The sequence below is a fragment of the Labrus mixtus genome, chromosome 18 (assembly GCF_963584025.1).
Source record: "Labrus mixtus chromosome 18, fLabMix1.1, whole genome shotgun sequence".
In the NCBI taxonomy this organism is placed as follows: domain Eukaryota; kingdom Metazoa; phylum Chordata; class Actinopteri; order Labriformes; family Labridae; genus Labrus; species Labrus mixtus.
This window is the reverse complement of record NC_083629.1, coordinates 11,744,543-11,760,893: the sequence shown is the minus strand read 5'-3', so window position 1 is coordinate 11,760,893 and position 16,351 is coordinate 11,744,543. Positions and strand designations below refer to the sequence as shown.

The 16,351-nt window shown below is 41.6% G+C and overlaps 1 protein-coding gene across 1 annotated transcript in view; it reads right to left on the bottom strand.

Moving 5' to 3' along the window:
• LOC132993077 (ryanodine receptor 3-like) overlaps positions 1 to 16,351 on the bottom strand; it is a 110,070-nt gene that overhangs the window by 82,095 nt on the left and 11,624 nt on the right. Inside the window, exons 2-3 of the mRNA XM_061062727.1 lie at positions 5,596 to 5,715; positions 638 to 742 (exon numbers count right to left, since the gene is read on the bottom strand). Coding sequence (XP_060918710.1) covers positions 638 to 742; positions 5,596 to 5,715 — 225 coding nt within the window. The remainder of the gene's footprint in view (positions 1 to 637; positions 743 to 5,595; positions 5,716 to 16,351) is intronic.

Genomic DNA, 16,351 nt, shown 5'->3' with positions numbered 1-16,351 from the left:
ATCTGTATAGCAGCAATGAGAAAGAGAAGCAAACACACTTGCAAGAAGACAACAGAAACTGGAACAGAAGAAAATGTCAGCCACATTGTATTGCTTAGACATATGCAAATTCCCTCCAGTAGAGACTTGATTTTATTTCTACAACAAAAAAAGAAATGTGCCTAGGTGATCCCTTTGTTTGAAGAGTGCAAAAATATGAGCTCACACTATATATATGCAAAAATAAAATATGTAGCTAAATGATGCCATTTTCTTGTTTGGTGTTAATCAAATGGGCAAAAGTGCACGCAGCACTTGAGGAAAAGCTGCAGTAATGCCGGGCATCCTCATTAATATTCATGGAAGCCTGGACCTCTCTGCAGTCTGGGTCCCCAGGCCACTGTAATGGGCCTATTTGCCCATTAATCTCTTAATAGTGACTGAACAAGTTAAGAGTATTCAACTGAGCTGACTGCATTCATTATAATTAACTGTTTAACAGCCTCTTCTTCTGAACATCTACTGGAAAGAGACAAACAGTACACGACTCAGGGATGGCGTATGAGGAGCTGAAGTATGGATTGTCAGCGTGTGTGTGTGTGTGTGTGTGTGTGTGTGTGTGCGTGTGTGTGTGGGTGTGTTTGCTAATATCACTCACCCCTTCACTGTTCTGTCCACTCTTAGCCAGCATCTCCTGCAGGGCTCGCACTGACAGAGACTGCTCCAGTACAAAGGTGCAGATACACAGGTCGGGAGGAACAAACTGCAAACACATAAAAAGCGGTTGAAAAGTTATCACAGTTCACATTTATCACAAAAGTAATTTCACTCACTTCACATACAGTCGTTGTATTTCCTATTCATTCCTCTCACATGCCTTGTCATTTGAAAAGTTTTCCAGTGGCTTAAAACGGATGTTTACGCCCTCTAAAAACCTGGATGCTAAGCTAAATTACAAAGTGAAGAATACCTCAACGACAGCTCATTCCCACAGACACAGAAATACAAATCAGAAATCAGAAATACTTTATTAAGGGGGAAATTCTGTTGCTACAGTTGTTCTTAAACACGTACCAGAAATAAGAAAAGAACAGGAGCAACTGTAACAGGCACACTATTATATTCACTTTCTTGTTCTGTTTTTTTGTCTCCACTAACCCTTGAAAAAATACTTCTGGTCATTAACAGCTCCACTCAGGTAGGTGAAAGCTTTGTTTGTCTACTATTCAGAGTTAGTATCATGGTTTTCTCAAAGCTGAAAACAGCTTCCTGTTGCTTAATGAAAGGTTGCTTATGAGAGTGGGGAGCCTCAACCAAAACTGTTCTTACTGATAGCATCAAGTAAAAAAAAATGATTATGATTGGTGGAAAAACACTGGCTGCAGTCAGACTCTGTGCCAGTCAATGCAAGCGGCCTGCCTGCTGCTGCCTCCACAACAGGACCCTATTTGTTAAGACATTTCCCCTCCTGTTGTCATTTGGTGATGGAATGAGTTACCAAACGAGAGTTACGTATGTAACTACGGTTCTATGAATTCTGGATGACCCAGCTCTTTGTGAACACCTCCACACTTAATGATATAGATGAGACTGATGATGATGATGATGATGATGATGATGATGAAGATGATGATGAAGACGATGACGATGATGATGATGATGATGATGATGATGATGATGATGATGATGAAGATGATGATGACAGTAGTGATGATGAAGCTCTTGATGTTATGCTGATGATGATTTTAAAAAAGCATCCTAATTACTGACTTAAACTTTATTGGAGGCTCGCAACGAAATGACCTTGTCTACAGTGTACTGATGGGTGACGTCCCTCAGGCTTTGTCCATTCATATTTACAGTCCATGTTTGTTCCCATTTTGTTCATCTGTTCTTAAAGTCTGTGGAATGATAGACTTCACCTGTCAGTGCTGATGTAAAATAACACAAGGTATAGGCGGCTACATCAACAGAACACTGTGTCCTGTATTAGTCCTCATATAGTGTGAGCTCAAAAGTTAAGACGGCTGTACTGTAAAAGCAGCAGCAGTACCCTTCTCCGTCCATAACAATTATTAAATTGTTATTATAGTCCCCTGTCCTGTCTCCCTTCAATACTGATTTTGATAAAGCACTTAAAGAACTTTTTTGCTCCATAAGCAAAACATCTACATACAGCCAAATGAAAACTGCATCCTGAATCTACAGGGATATTCTGATTAGATGCCCATAAAATCTGCTTAATGCAGCATTTCTGCCTCACATGCATTAAGTTTGTCTTAATCAAGAAACCTGATATTCATTAAAAGGTACTTAAAAAAGGGATTAAGTGCTCTCAGGTCAGTTTATGCTCAGATAAGACAGGTCTTGGACAGAACATGAGTTGGCAAACGAAGGAGATGCCAAATCGCATCCTGAACCAGGGCAGCACTGGATGGGACAGCAGAGGATCGAGGTGATTGGCTGACAGAATGAGGAAGTCAGGGACGGAGACATTGTGGAGTGCGGCAACAAGATTAATTATACCATACTTTTACACTCTCCCTGGCCTCCTTGTTAAGTCTCAACTCCTACTAAAGTGGTTCAGTCACATATATCTAACCTCATTTGCAAACTTTACACAACCCAGTTTCAGGGTAAAGTCACAACAAATGTAAGACTAAAAATACAACTCCTGTGCACAGCCATAGCAATCTGATCATTAAAATCTAAGCCATGTTGAAGTACCCAGTTCCAAAGAGAAAACAAACAGACATGATTGGATTTAAAGAGACACATGCCAGTGTTTGGTCATCCAAAGCCAGAGTTTAAAGACTGTTTGAGCTGCAGAATGAAGACACTCTCCACAAAGGGGAAATCATTTACAAAGAATCTTAAATGAGTTGTTTGATTGTGAGGGAAGGTTTTTTATTTTTTATCATAATTGTTGCATTGATTTCACAACATTAAACATTCAACACTCCAATAAATGCACTAAAAGGATTAGTTTGGTAAATCTGTTCCCTGTGTAAAAAATAGTTGGATGACATTTGGACAAGATGCAGCTCTGCATATCTGCCAGTTATCTGATATTCCAGAGGTGGAAAGTTACAAATTACATTTACTCACATTACTGTGATTGAGTAGCTTAGTTGTGTGCTTCTACTTTTTTAAATAGTTTTTTTAATTTAGTGATTTTACTTTTACTTAAATGTTGAGTCAGTGGCATTGCTCGTTGCAGCTTGTAAACACAACTTGTTGAGACTTGTTTAAACTTGTTGAAAAGCTTTATAATATGTGACTTTTAAGAAAATGAGTCAGTGTGTCTGAATACAATGTTGAAATAATTTGTTTCACTGTTAAAGTTTGAGACTTAAACAATGAAGTTGTCATCACTTTAGAAAATGCCAAAGTGATCACAGCCTTCTCGTTGAATCGATACATTATGAAATTGTCAGGACACAGTTCGAGATGTCTCTGCCCTAGTAATCCTCATCTCTGGGAATGTAAACGATAGAGAAATCATAATAAAGTAGTCTGCTGGGAGGCGATTCAGCCCCGCCCTCATCCCTCCGGGTGACTAACAGCTGACCTTTGCTCTCTCTCCAGGCGTAGGTCCGCAGCAGTGAGTGGAAAGTCGACGTCCATTAGAGGGAAAGACAGTGAAATGAAGGTCTAGAAGACCCGGAGGGGATGATGAGTGTCCGGCCCTGTCAGGATGTCTTCTCACAAGGCGGAGCACGGAGACAGCTTTACGGTGGCTTGGACATGCCCTGACGTTTGCTTTATGACCAATAGGGTAATGAGGGGAAGAGCGTAGCTAGATGGTGGGAGAGGGTAGATCACATATTTGTTTCAGTCTGCAGGGAGTTGGGTTGAAAAGGGCTAAGGCTAATTCATCACAGGACGTGACCTCGTATTCTGCCATTTATTTCCAGGTTAATTGACGGGGCTGCTGTACTTGTTTACTGAATGGTTAAGGAAAGGAAGCATACAGGCTATTTTGAAAAGAGCAATCGACCAGAGATGGTTTTGCAAAACAATAAATCTACATTACATCTACATTATTTTCTCCAGTGGTCTTAAAATTCAGTTGCTGACAGGCGAAATATGCCGGTTGCACTTCACTGTCATCCGGCTTCTCATTGGCTGATTGATTGCTGCCATTTAAACAGTGCACACTTTAAATCAACCTCAACCTGTCGTCTTGGATCTTTGCCCCTTCCCTAAACTAGTTCACCAAATGAAAGGAAGCATCCAGACCCAGTTCCAAGTTGCCACCTTTGGTTTTCTCACCTCCCTGTCATTGATCCCAAAGGTGGGGTGTTGCCTATTTTCTATAAAAAAAAAAAAAATGGCAGGCAATTTGGACAAAGTGCCAGATAGGGTGAACATCCATCACACCTGTCAGCTGTAATTACCATCCAATATGGAGTGAAAGCTTCAACCCGCTCTGCACACAATAACCCCCCCAACACATTCACACTCTTTGTGAGGGCAGGAGGGGGCAGAAGAGTTGAGAGAAGTTACTACATTTCAAGGTGAAGGTTTGAAAAATGTTTCTCTTCCTGCCATCTCGTATTGTCCCTTTGATCCGCTGAAAATCGTCCTTATGCATCTTAAGTGCTCACGCTGTAAAAGCCTGGTGTCCTAAGCTTGTGAGAAATTAATCTCGGACGATACTAATGGATTATTATTAAGAGACAATCAATGTGGAAAAAGCCAATTAGGCGTGCAGTTAACAGGCTGTCTGTGTTTGGAAACAGTAATGCAAGGTAAGCAGCTGTGCATCAGGGGCCAGTGTGAGGTGAGAATTAATCAGGATTCCTAGAATTATCTCAAACAGCCAATCATCATTGAGATATTTCTGCCTTGTAGCTCGATCCCTTGTTGAGCAACATGTTTAAAAAAAAAAAAAAGCCTGAGGATTTGCTTAGTAATTTACATTATTTGTTGAACAAAAACGTAATAAGGTGGCAGCCTGCTGATTACAAAGGCAAACAAATACATTAGACTCAACTCTTGTAATTAAAACTTTGCACTTAGTTGCACAAACCAGCAAATGTGTCAGCAAGTACAACAGTGTTGCTCAGCTGCTATAAAGCTGTAGGCAATTAAAGCCGACACTGGCGCAGTTTATGAAACAATCCATCAAACGGTCCAGAGGCATAATTTAAGGGAATTATCATCTGACTGCAGGCCCACATAGATGCGACGTGGTCCCCCGAGCTACAGAAAGGAAAGCTCATCAAGGAGAGTGCGTGGATATGAGATGCTGTTCCTGCTTTGATGGCGGGCTGAGCTGCATCTCTTTGCATCTCCGCTCGGCTTCTCTGAATTTGTTGGACCTAAACAAGGGTGAAGTAAATGTGCGACTGGTTTCCATGGAGCTCTTGCCTTGGTGAACGCATCCTTTTATATGCTTCACTTTTCTGCATTGCATCTTCAAACATTTGTTCATTAAGTTAAAGTCTGGATGTGCCTGTGTGTGTCTGAACAGAGTTAAACACACACTATATCAAATGAAGTAGATGATGATGAAGGAAACATCCAACACAAATTGAATGCATCCCAGTGGTAAACTGGAGGTTTTTTCAGAATCGGAGAGCAGTCCAAAGAGGAAGTCCTTGTTCCTACCTTTGCCTCAGACGTGGGCTCCAGGTTACACAGGCGGTTTCCGAGCCCCTCGGCAGCCAGGCAGAACTTGCGGTTCTCCTTCTGGATGCAAGCCACGCACTGGAGCACCACTTCATCATCCTGTCAAGACAAAGCGGATTTTAGTTTGTGTGTCTATGCATGTGAACGTGGTTTTAAGGATCAGATTTTAAGGATCAGTTCCCGAGAGAGCACCTATTCAACCTCACACATGCCTTCTGTAGTACTCTGAGCTGGGGAGGCTCTGTGACACAAGAGGTCATTCTCTTACTGTGATAGAGGAACAGGACAAAGATGAGCATGCTTTAAGATGAACAACACAGCTAACTGCGCTAGAGCCAGTGTTTGTCGCTGTAGTGGTCACTTCTACTTTTTATTCGGGCAAAATTCAAAATACAAGAAGGGAACTGTAGAACAAGGCCTCTGCGATTAAACAATCATGATAAATATCAAATGCAATTTTTCTCAATATAAATACAACAAATGTTCGTTAAAATTTGACAGATTTAACCTGTAATTACATCACCCAAACATTGGGAAAGGGGGGCACTAATGTGCCTTGAACGCTCGTTGCCACCCGACACTGAAGAGAAGAAGAAATGAAAGTCATTTGACTGTCTGACTTCCCCCTAGGCAAGACATAGTTGATCACATGAAATTTTAATCAGAGGCTCAAAAAGCTGTCTTGTGGGGGCGCTGGTGGCACAGTGGTTAGTGCGCGCGCCCCATGTATGGAGGCTGTCGTCTCAAGCGGGCGGCCCGGGCTCACTTCCCACCTGTGGCCTCTTTCCCGCATGTCATTCCACTCTCTCTCTCCCTGATTTCCAACTCTATCCACTGTTCTATCTATCAATTAAAGGCACAAAAAGCCCAAAAATAAATCTTTTAAAAAAAAAAGCTGTCTTGTGTAATATTCCAGTAACATGCACACTCAACTATAAACATGACATCATTTACAAATACCCCAAACAGTTGATCTTAATAACTTTAATTTGACCAGTTTTTTTCTCTCTGCTCATCTAATTGGGAGTTTATCGCTCTAAATGTGATGATCAAACGGCTGATGCCTTTGAATCAAACCAATCTCCATTAGACTGTTTGCTCAGCACAAATGAGTCCGTTGATTGAAGCGTTACACATTTAAAGAAGATTTGATGCACTCATATATGTGAAGGAGGCACAGCATGGCTTTGATGCTGCATTGGTAATTACAGTATGTAAGAATTAAGTGTGCATATTTTTGAGTACATTTGTCTATATTTTTGTCATATTTCTGGACAAATGTATTGAAGAACTCAGATTCAGGTCTCTGACAAGTCCATCATGTGAAGACAGTGTATTAGCATTGCTTGCATCAGCATAAATGCCTACTGTAAAGGTGGTTATAATATTTCCTTAATTACAGAACAATTTCAAATTAGACCTGATTTCTGTTTGTTTTTGTATAGTTTCCATTGTAGACTTTGTATTCATCAGTAAAAGCTGGTGTGACAGAGAGCAATTTCCCCAATAAGCGTTGTTCTGGGAGCAAACCGGCTGAAAACAAACATCTGATGCTGCTGTTGTGTAAATGGGATGATTGTGTTTATAGTGTTGGCCCTGTAAATGCTGAATTGGTCATAGTTACTCTCTGTGATAGCAGAGCATCGGAAATCTGCTGATATGGGCTGCTACGGAATGCAGGGGGCTCCTGCACAATGGCCAGCTGCATTATTTAATGTACGGGGGGGAATGTGCTGAGAGCAGAGTGCAGCAGTGTAGTAGTAGTAACAGTTAAGCACTCCATTACAGTGCAGCATCATGCACAAGATAGAGAGAGGGAGAGAGAGAGAGAGAGAGAGAGGGGAATTAAGATGTGTAGTCTCTGTGTGTCTCTGAGTGCATATGCTGTAAGTATAAAGCTTTTAGTTACATTCCTGTGTTTAGAAGCACTGCGTGAAAGTCAATATGACAGGCCTCAGGGCGCACAAACACAGGCATGACACATTTTCATTTTCCAGTTGTTGCTCACGTGTGCTTCAGATGTAGTCCAGGGCGAGATTCAGAAGCTGAGTACATTGTGATGTTGTGTTTATGAAGATACAGGGCTCATATCACAAAAGATGTTTGTGTCATATGAAAATAATTACAATGTATAAGGAGTGTATTGACCTGAACATCATGACAGTGCCAATAAGACTTACTAAAAGATCAAATAGTTCAGGAACAGTTTCAAACCGGTTAGTTTCCCTTGGATTATTTATTCATGTACAACTGTCAGGCAATGTTTAGGTAAGGACGTACATTGTGTTTTATTAATGCATTGCAGTGATGATTGTTTGAGGTTATATGTTGTACTTTTCAGAATAAGGGGCAACTTAATTCAAATACCATTGTTCCCATCTTTTGTATAGCATTGTGGACAACTTCTGAGTTGTATTTAGTACTCTAGTAAAAAATAAAAAACTCTGCCACAGTATTTGGAAATAAGCTTTAATAATAAAATAAAATAAAATAATAATAAAACAAATATAAATGCGTCAGCGTTGGTCGATATGTTAACAGTAAATTGGAAGTGCATGATGATTAAATCCTGACAAGTCCAACCTGAAAATCTGACACACACACAATGGTCTTGATGACATGACACCCACAGGGTGTAATAATGAAAATCTCTTTGTCTCAGCCATCGTTTGAATTATGACGTCATGGGTACAGAATTCAGGATATTGTTTAGTTTAGTTACGGGGAAATAGATTGGAAAAAAACATTTTGACAAAATCTAAAAAAGTAGACTGAATTTGATTATGTGGAAGCTGTTTGCTTTTCATAAACTGAAGTTATACTTGGGGGTGCTAGCCATCGACTGGACATACCACCTCAAATCTATAGACATGCAGATTCCACCTAGATTTCAGCGAACAAAGACCTAAAATAGAAAGATAAAAAGTACAAACCAACCAGCGAATAGCTAGTTACAACCTTAAACAAGTTCAGGAGAAAGATCATTTTTACAGAAAAAAATAAAACACAGTTGCCTGAGAGAGAATCGTCAACATGAAGACATGACACTTCAGCTAAGCTAGGCTAAGATTTAGCATAAGCAACTAGCTTGTTAGCTTTAAGCATGCACTTTGTTTGAATATCAGTAACATTCATTCATCATAAAGTCCTGTTAAAGACGTAGTCATATAATTGGGACTATAACAAAAACATGCTTGGTTAAATGTTTAAGTCGCTAACCCCTTATGTATATTATCAATAATAAATACGCTCCATCAACAATATGTCATTAATTTGGACTGTTTGTAAAGTAGGAATTTACTAATTGAGACAGTACTGACTGCTGGAATGAATTGTACCATTCATGGAACTGTTATAGGAAAGACTTTGGATAATGCTAACAGTCTTGGATCGATATGAAAAGGTTATTCAACTCAGATGCAGATTGAAATGAATAGCTCTTGAATCAACACTTGGCCGTGCTGGAACATGAAATCAGTCTCCCTGTTTAGTGAGCGGGCAGAGGGTTGACTTTAGGCCATATAAGGACAGCATCGATCCATATAGCGCATTCATGTCTGTCTGGGTGCCAAGATGCTCACATTGACTCACAGGTGGGTTGCACACACACACACACACACACACACACACACACACACACACACACACACACACACAGTCTCGCACGTGGTCGTGACTTTAATCAGACAGGCTAACTCCCATGTCTCTGTCTCTGTCTACCTCTGTCTTACCTTGCCTTACCCCTGTGCTGAGGTAAGAATGTGACGTTGAATCTCGCTCTCTATTCCCTACCTCTCTTACTCACTCATCCCCTATCGCATGTGACTGCTACAGAGGAGGAGGAGGAGGCACTCTCTGGTATCAATCATTCATAAAGCAAAGCACTAAGCCATGTCGGCCAGACTGGAGGGAAAGAGGAATGCTCTGCTCTATTTAGGGAGGCTCAGTTTACGAAACCTGAAGAAAACATCAGACTTTAGGGAATTCTGTGACTTTTGGCTGACTCTTTGCAAAGATGCCTAAGGCGAGATTTGAAAGGTCGAGAAAAATTAAAGTGCTGTGCAGAGAACTTTTTAGTCCTACAATTAAAAGTTTGAAAGTTAACACAGAGGAGAGCACTAATCGTTGTTTAATTTAGCAAATGTTGCTTTTAATACATGCCACCTTATAAAGACAATGCTCAAAACAGAAGTAATCTGTGCTGGCAGCGCAGTAAGGTTGCATTGGGCACGCTGTCCATGCTCTCATTCATAACATTAAAAGGTCTTGCTAACATGCTAATGTTTAGCATATGTAATCTTATTTTTCACATCCATGTAAGTTTAGCTTGTAAGCATGATAAGAATGTTTCTTATAACCTTGTGCTTAAAACTGAGCAGCTGATGTTATTACATTTTTTCATCAAAATGGAAAATTAGATGGAACCCAAATGGCACCAGAGGAAAATTCAGTGGATCATATGTGACTGCAATTCATCCTCTGGGAAAACTGAACATGTGTTCTGTTTTTTTTTTTAATTGCCATCTTTACAACAATTAAGACATTTTAACCTTTAATAGAATTATACCATCTGGTAAAACAGTAGATAATAAAACACTTTCTGTAGACATCCTCTGAGGAATCAGAAACCCTAAACCTAACCCATCAGCTAGTGTGACTATGACATCACTGCTTTAGTTCTCTATAGATTCAAAGACACCAATAATTCATTCAACTGTTCCTAAGTATTGCGGGAAGTGAGCTGAGTCTCCAAGGGCACCTTGGGATTGAATTCCACTTCATCATAATACTCCCTCTCTCATGCTCCCTCACTGCTTTGTTCTGTGTAAATCCATGCATTTGTCATCTCCACTGTGTATTTATGTGTGTGTATACGTGCCTCTGTGTGCACAACAATAGCATGAAACTCCTGCGAGACTTGTGGGAGTAACACTGAGGCATATCAATGAGCGGGCCATGCTGACATCACAGCTTATTTTCTTGGGTCAGCCAATCAGGCTGCTCCTGATGCACAGGGGAATAATGACAGTGGTTGAATTTTTTTGCATAGTGACAGGTAGGCGTACCGAAAGGTCCTCTTCTGGCTGCAGGGAGCCAATCACTGCTCTGGACTACCTTATGGCTCATATGAATGACATGTTTAAACAGCCGGGACCTGCCAGCACTGACCTTCAGCTCTGACCTTGTAGTATCGCAGACATGTGCTGCACTTAACCACAGACAACACAATGAATTATTATTGATGATAGTAAGGAGAGATTACACAGTTAAGAGTCAGGTAATGGGTCGTAATGGCTTGTGAACAAATATAAAAAGCATAATGGCCCTTTTAGATTTGCAATTAAAAGAGCACCTGCTTTCCTCTCCTCTAGTGTGAGTACATTTCTGCATATTATTTTTGATTCTATGCTCCCAGACAACAAAGATGAGAATTCCCAGATTTAACACAGTCTAACTTTATGATATTCTGCTGCGAGCTCACTCTTAAGTACTGGAATAAAATAGAAGCGACCTGATCCAAAAAGCTTTCAGGAGCCTGGAGTATCTAAGCCCGAGTTGAAAAGCTGTAAACAGATGTTTACATCATTTCAGCAGGTAGTGAAGTGTAGTGCAGTGCAGTGGGTGCCGTCCCCTCGTGGAAAAGAGACTCTTCCACCTTATCGCTCACTTTGCAGAGCTGCAGTGCTTTGTCAATGTGTTCATAAGTTCATCCTTGAGGCTCTACAATAACTACTGTAAAGCTTGAGTCACAAAATGTCTTACAGACACACAAAAAAAGAAGCAGGAGCAGAGAGAGTGAAGTACCTCTGTGCAGGAGAAACATAATGTTTGTGAGCCCTGCCAGTTGGGGTGGGCTGGCAAGTGAATTGCTTCAGTATTTCATGCGTTGCGCCCAAGCCTCCCAAAAGGCTTGAATTTCCACAGCTTGCACCATGTTGCACCGAGAGGTCTATGCCCGCGACTTAATCATGGCTCATCTTTCATGTGAGATATTTACCATACATTAAGATTAAGGCATCAATGCGACAGAGACAAGCACAAACAAATTGGGATTAGGAATAATGTGACAAATAGTTCCATCAATAATTAATAATATAATTTCCCTCAAGATTCTGGCAAATTAAGTGATGCATCCATGAAAAAATAAAACATATCATCTCTTTAGAATGTGATAAAGCTTGTATCTAATTACAAAAAGAGCATTGACTCAAACTACCAATTGTCTGTGTATGTACAAAGGGTGGGTAAAAACCTTAGGGAGCTCATAAGAGAAAAGGCAATTACACCTCCCGTTAAGATGAAATTGCCATTGCTAAGTGTACCCGATCAGAGCAAAGACTTGTGGCGATAAAATCCAGACTGGGCTCCTGCAGCTGCTGCAGCTCTCTGTTCTCTGCATTGCTCTTTGAGGTCAGATTTGCTCGGTCTTCTTCAGCTTGATCCCGTGCCAAAAAAACAGGTGATTCAACAGCAGAATTGATCCGAGGGTGGCACCGAAAGGCCCTCTGGGAGAAAGTTGAAGGGTATAGCAACACAGGCAGGAGAAGAGGGGAAGAGTTTCGAGGAGAGGAAAACGGAAATGAAAGAAGTATGCAGAGTGTCAATGGAAAAGAGCCACAAACAAAGCCGATTTCCCCCCACAGAGTACTTGCCTCCACTTGCCTTTGTCCCTGTGTGACACCTTTCTACAGTGTTCTGTGTAATGAGTCTCCATCATCACCAGGGGCCTGCTGCTGCCAGTCAGCACTGTACACAGGCTGGCTCACACACACACACTTTGTTCTGAACAGATTGATACAGCTGGTCGGGCAACGCAGAACAAAATGCAGTGTTTGCACCCCCTAAAAGCTTTCTCCCTCCCACCGAAACTTTCTCCAGGACGCACACTCACACAGCGCAGGTACAGGTACAAGACAAGGAGTTTCCCAGGACTATTAGAAAACCCTTCAGGCAGTTATTTGAGAGGACGGCAGTCTGATCCAACTGTATGAATGGGATTAGTTCCTTCTTGTGGTCACTTTACAAAGCAGCCTCTGCCATCAGTGTGTGAATGGGTGAGAATGGATAGGTGTGACATGCATTGTAAAAAGCACTTTGAGTAGTCAGAAGACTAGAAAAGCGCTATAAGTCCATTTACAATGTCAGTAATAGTGGTAAGAGTATGTGTCATGTTAGCAGTAACAACTAAGTGATGATAGACTGATCAGTCTAATATTAACGTTAGCAACCGTAATGAAGATGAAACAGGAAGGACTGATTATGTTTATTATAGAGGTAGAGAAGCTCTAAGAGTCACTTTAATATTCATAATAATGATAATGGAGGTACAGCTAACATTATTAATTGTTGTAGCAGCTGGAGAAGGGCTCTTCAGATGTTAGCAGCTTATTTACACTTTTAATGTCTTTACCAGCAATGACAATTCTTAAATTGTAATGGTATTACCTTATCTTGTTTTTATATGATTGATAAATGGATTATCTGTTATACTGTGTCTGACAACAAGGCTCAAATCCAGTCACTTTATGGTTGGAATGAAACTATTTGCGTGACAATAATTCTGTGACACGTGCGTCCATTTTCCATCTTTACTCTCTTCTCCAGTAGCAGAGAAATCATTGAAGCGTGAGAGATGCTTGCTTCAGAATATACTGGTGGAGATTACACATGCTTTCTGCTAGCTTGCTGTTCCAGTGATTCAGAGACTGGTAGCTTTAGCCCTCTCTCACATTGTGCTGTGACACCGGGCAAAGACGGAAGAGGAACAAACAAAAAAAAAACAAAAAAAAACTAGTTGGATTAGAGGAGCCGGGCTTGTCTCTCATGACTCAGTGTTGCTGCGTAAATGGGAGTGCTAATGCGCGTCTCGGGGCACAGTGCTGAACGTGCTGCCCCCTCGGAGCACAGACAGAGTGATACAGACAGAGAGAGGGACAGAAAGAAAGGCAAATGGAGCTACAGAGAGTATGAAGACCTCTCTCTCACACACACACACACACACACACACACACACACACACACACACACACACACACACACACTCACTCACATCATTAAAATCCCTGGGTCAGAGTGACACCATAAATGATATTTGACATACGCTTAAATTTCAGCCTCTTTAAAGGCTTTCCCAAGGGTGCTGAGGATGACAGCTTTACAGCTTGTTATTGAACAGTGTCTGTGGCCAGCCCTGGCACATAATGAAAGCAGCCGTATTGTGGACTGCACTGGCTGCGATGCAGTATGTTGTTTGGAGAATCGTGACACATATTTCAATTAATTTTAAACTTCGAATTTGCCATATCAGCTCCAGTCAGTGCAGTTAATATGAATAAATCTCTCTGCAGCGTCTCGTGAGATATTACAGGACTACATCAGCAAGAAGCTTCTGAACCGGTCCTTTTAAATTCACAAAGATCTACAGCAATTTTTAGTGTGCAGATTTTTGCATCCAGAAATAAGACATATACGGAATAACACGTCAGCTTAACTTGTATCTTATCTTTCTATTTCAGCTTATGAAATTGGCTTTAAGCTCTGTTAATGCTCAGTGGTCTTTCTAAGCATAAACAAACAAGAAAATACAACAACGGCATCTGAAGATAATCTAATCCGTGGTGGTTCAATAGTCCCCCCATCCATTTTTGATCCTCTCAGGTTCTGTGTGTGTGTGTGTGTGTGTGTGTGTGTGTGTGTGCGTGTGTGTGTGTGGCACCCTCATCTGGCACATATTTCGCTTCAGACCTAGACCGTCTAATCACTGCAGGCAATCTAATTACCCAATCACCATACAGTCTCCATATACAGCTGGAAACAGCAGCGGCCATATGGACCGAGGTAATCCATCTCAGAGATTGGACAGGTACGGCCATCACTGCGAAGCAAATAGCCTGTTGAGGGAAATTAATACACCTTAAACGGTTCGGAATGTTTGTTGCTGCTGTAAGTTTTGAAATGTAAGAGTATATCACAGCGCTGATATGAGGAAAAAGTCACAGTTATGGTCCATCAAGAATGAGGGCTGCCATGGGTCATATAAGGGGAAAGTTCATAAACCAAGTGTTACTAAGTGACATCAAACCCCCTCCCATGTCTGGAGGTGTAACGTCTGTCTGCATGCTTCAGTACGGGAGGAGAGAGGCTGTAAAGTGTTTCATTGCACCTTGCAGCACTGCATCTCCTCCCAAGCGGTGGTTTTAGTGTGAAAGGCTAAGTAAGCATTTTCATCACTTCCTTGCTTTCTGTCAATGCTGTACTGAAAAAAAAATAAATAAATAAGGAAAAAGCTGGCAATGAAACAGCTCGGTAATGTCTTGGCTGTTTTGTGATGATGCAATACAAAGAGTGTGGAAGAAATTGGAGTGCATTTTCCCCTGACTACATGACGGCACGGAAGATGCTTGGGGGCAAAATGGGACAGCACTATAGCCAGGGCAAGAACATTCACAGGCTATAACACCTCTCCTTCCCTCTGCTTCCTCTCCTCACAGAAGACTCCTCCGCTGAGGGAGTTGAGACTTTTCATTTATTGCAGCATGTGTTGTATTTTTAGAGGAAGACGAGCTTTCCTGGAGATCCAAAAGGAGAGCGGCGCTAACAGGTGCATTTGTAACCAGCCTGCGTCCAGGAGGCCAAGCATGAATTCTGACTCACCGTTTTAATACTGTGGTGCTGGAAAAAGACGGAAGTGGTGAGGAAATGGAAATGCACTTTGCTTTCAGGTCAAGAAAGTGGAAGTACTGTGTATGTGACCTACTATATCAAGCGTATGAGTGTTTCTCAAGGGCCAGCATCATGTAATATGCTTCATATCAAAGTACAGTCCACACGTCAATAATTTGAATTAAAAGTTTTTGGGAAAAAAAACACTTATTTGCATTTATGTTAAGAATTCGATGAGATGATTGCTAGCCTTGTTTTAAGAATACTACAGACACTGGACGGTTCTTAGCCCTCCGAAGAGCTTAGCTATTTGTTTGCCCATACAGGCACTGCCTCAGTACCTGATTTTTCACTCTCCACTCAATCATGTGGTATTTACCATGCACCCGAGGTCCCTATAAAACCCCCATGCAAACATTCCCCGTCTCCTTTTTGGATTTCTGCAATGTGTCTGAAAGAGGAGGGCAGCTGGGCATGCAGTCAGAGGGCTAAACACAGACCCATAGAAGTGAAGTTCGTCCAGTGTGTTACGCCCAGGCTTTGAGTTAACATGAGAAGGGAAAGCTGTTAGGGATGAATGTACTCCCAGCTGGGCCCATGATTGGCTAGCTAAATTAATACACCCCTATGCCCAAAAACCTGGGTACTGACAACCAAGGTTCCCAGGCTCGGACCGTTTTTTGGGGCATAAACAAACTTGTCCCTCAACGAACTCAGCTGGTTCATCAAGTACAGAGTCAGACTCTGAACTTGATGAAATGAAATGGATTACCAATGGATTACCAAGCCCCAACCACCAGACCTTGGGTTGAAAGGATGGATACGATCGCGAGACAACTGGTACTGGACAAGCGGGTCTATCAGCCCCGGGCTCCAACAATGCTTCTTGGTGGCTTGTCAATGAACAGTGAATACAGCCTTCTTCTATAGAACCAGGTCAGTGGAGAGGAAGCCGGGCCCTCTGTGAACCAGTGTTGGTGTCGCGACACAGGCAGGGCAGGAGTCTTTGATGGCCTGGTGGTGTCAGCCGAGGCAACAGAAACACTAGTTGTGGGTGTCCAAGGACGCCAGC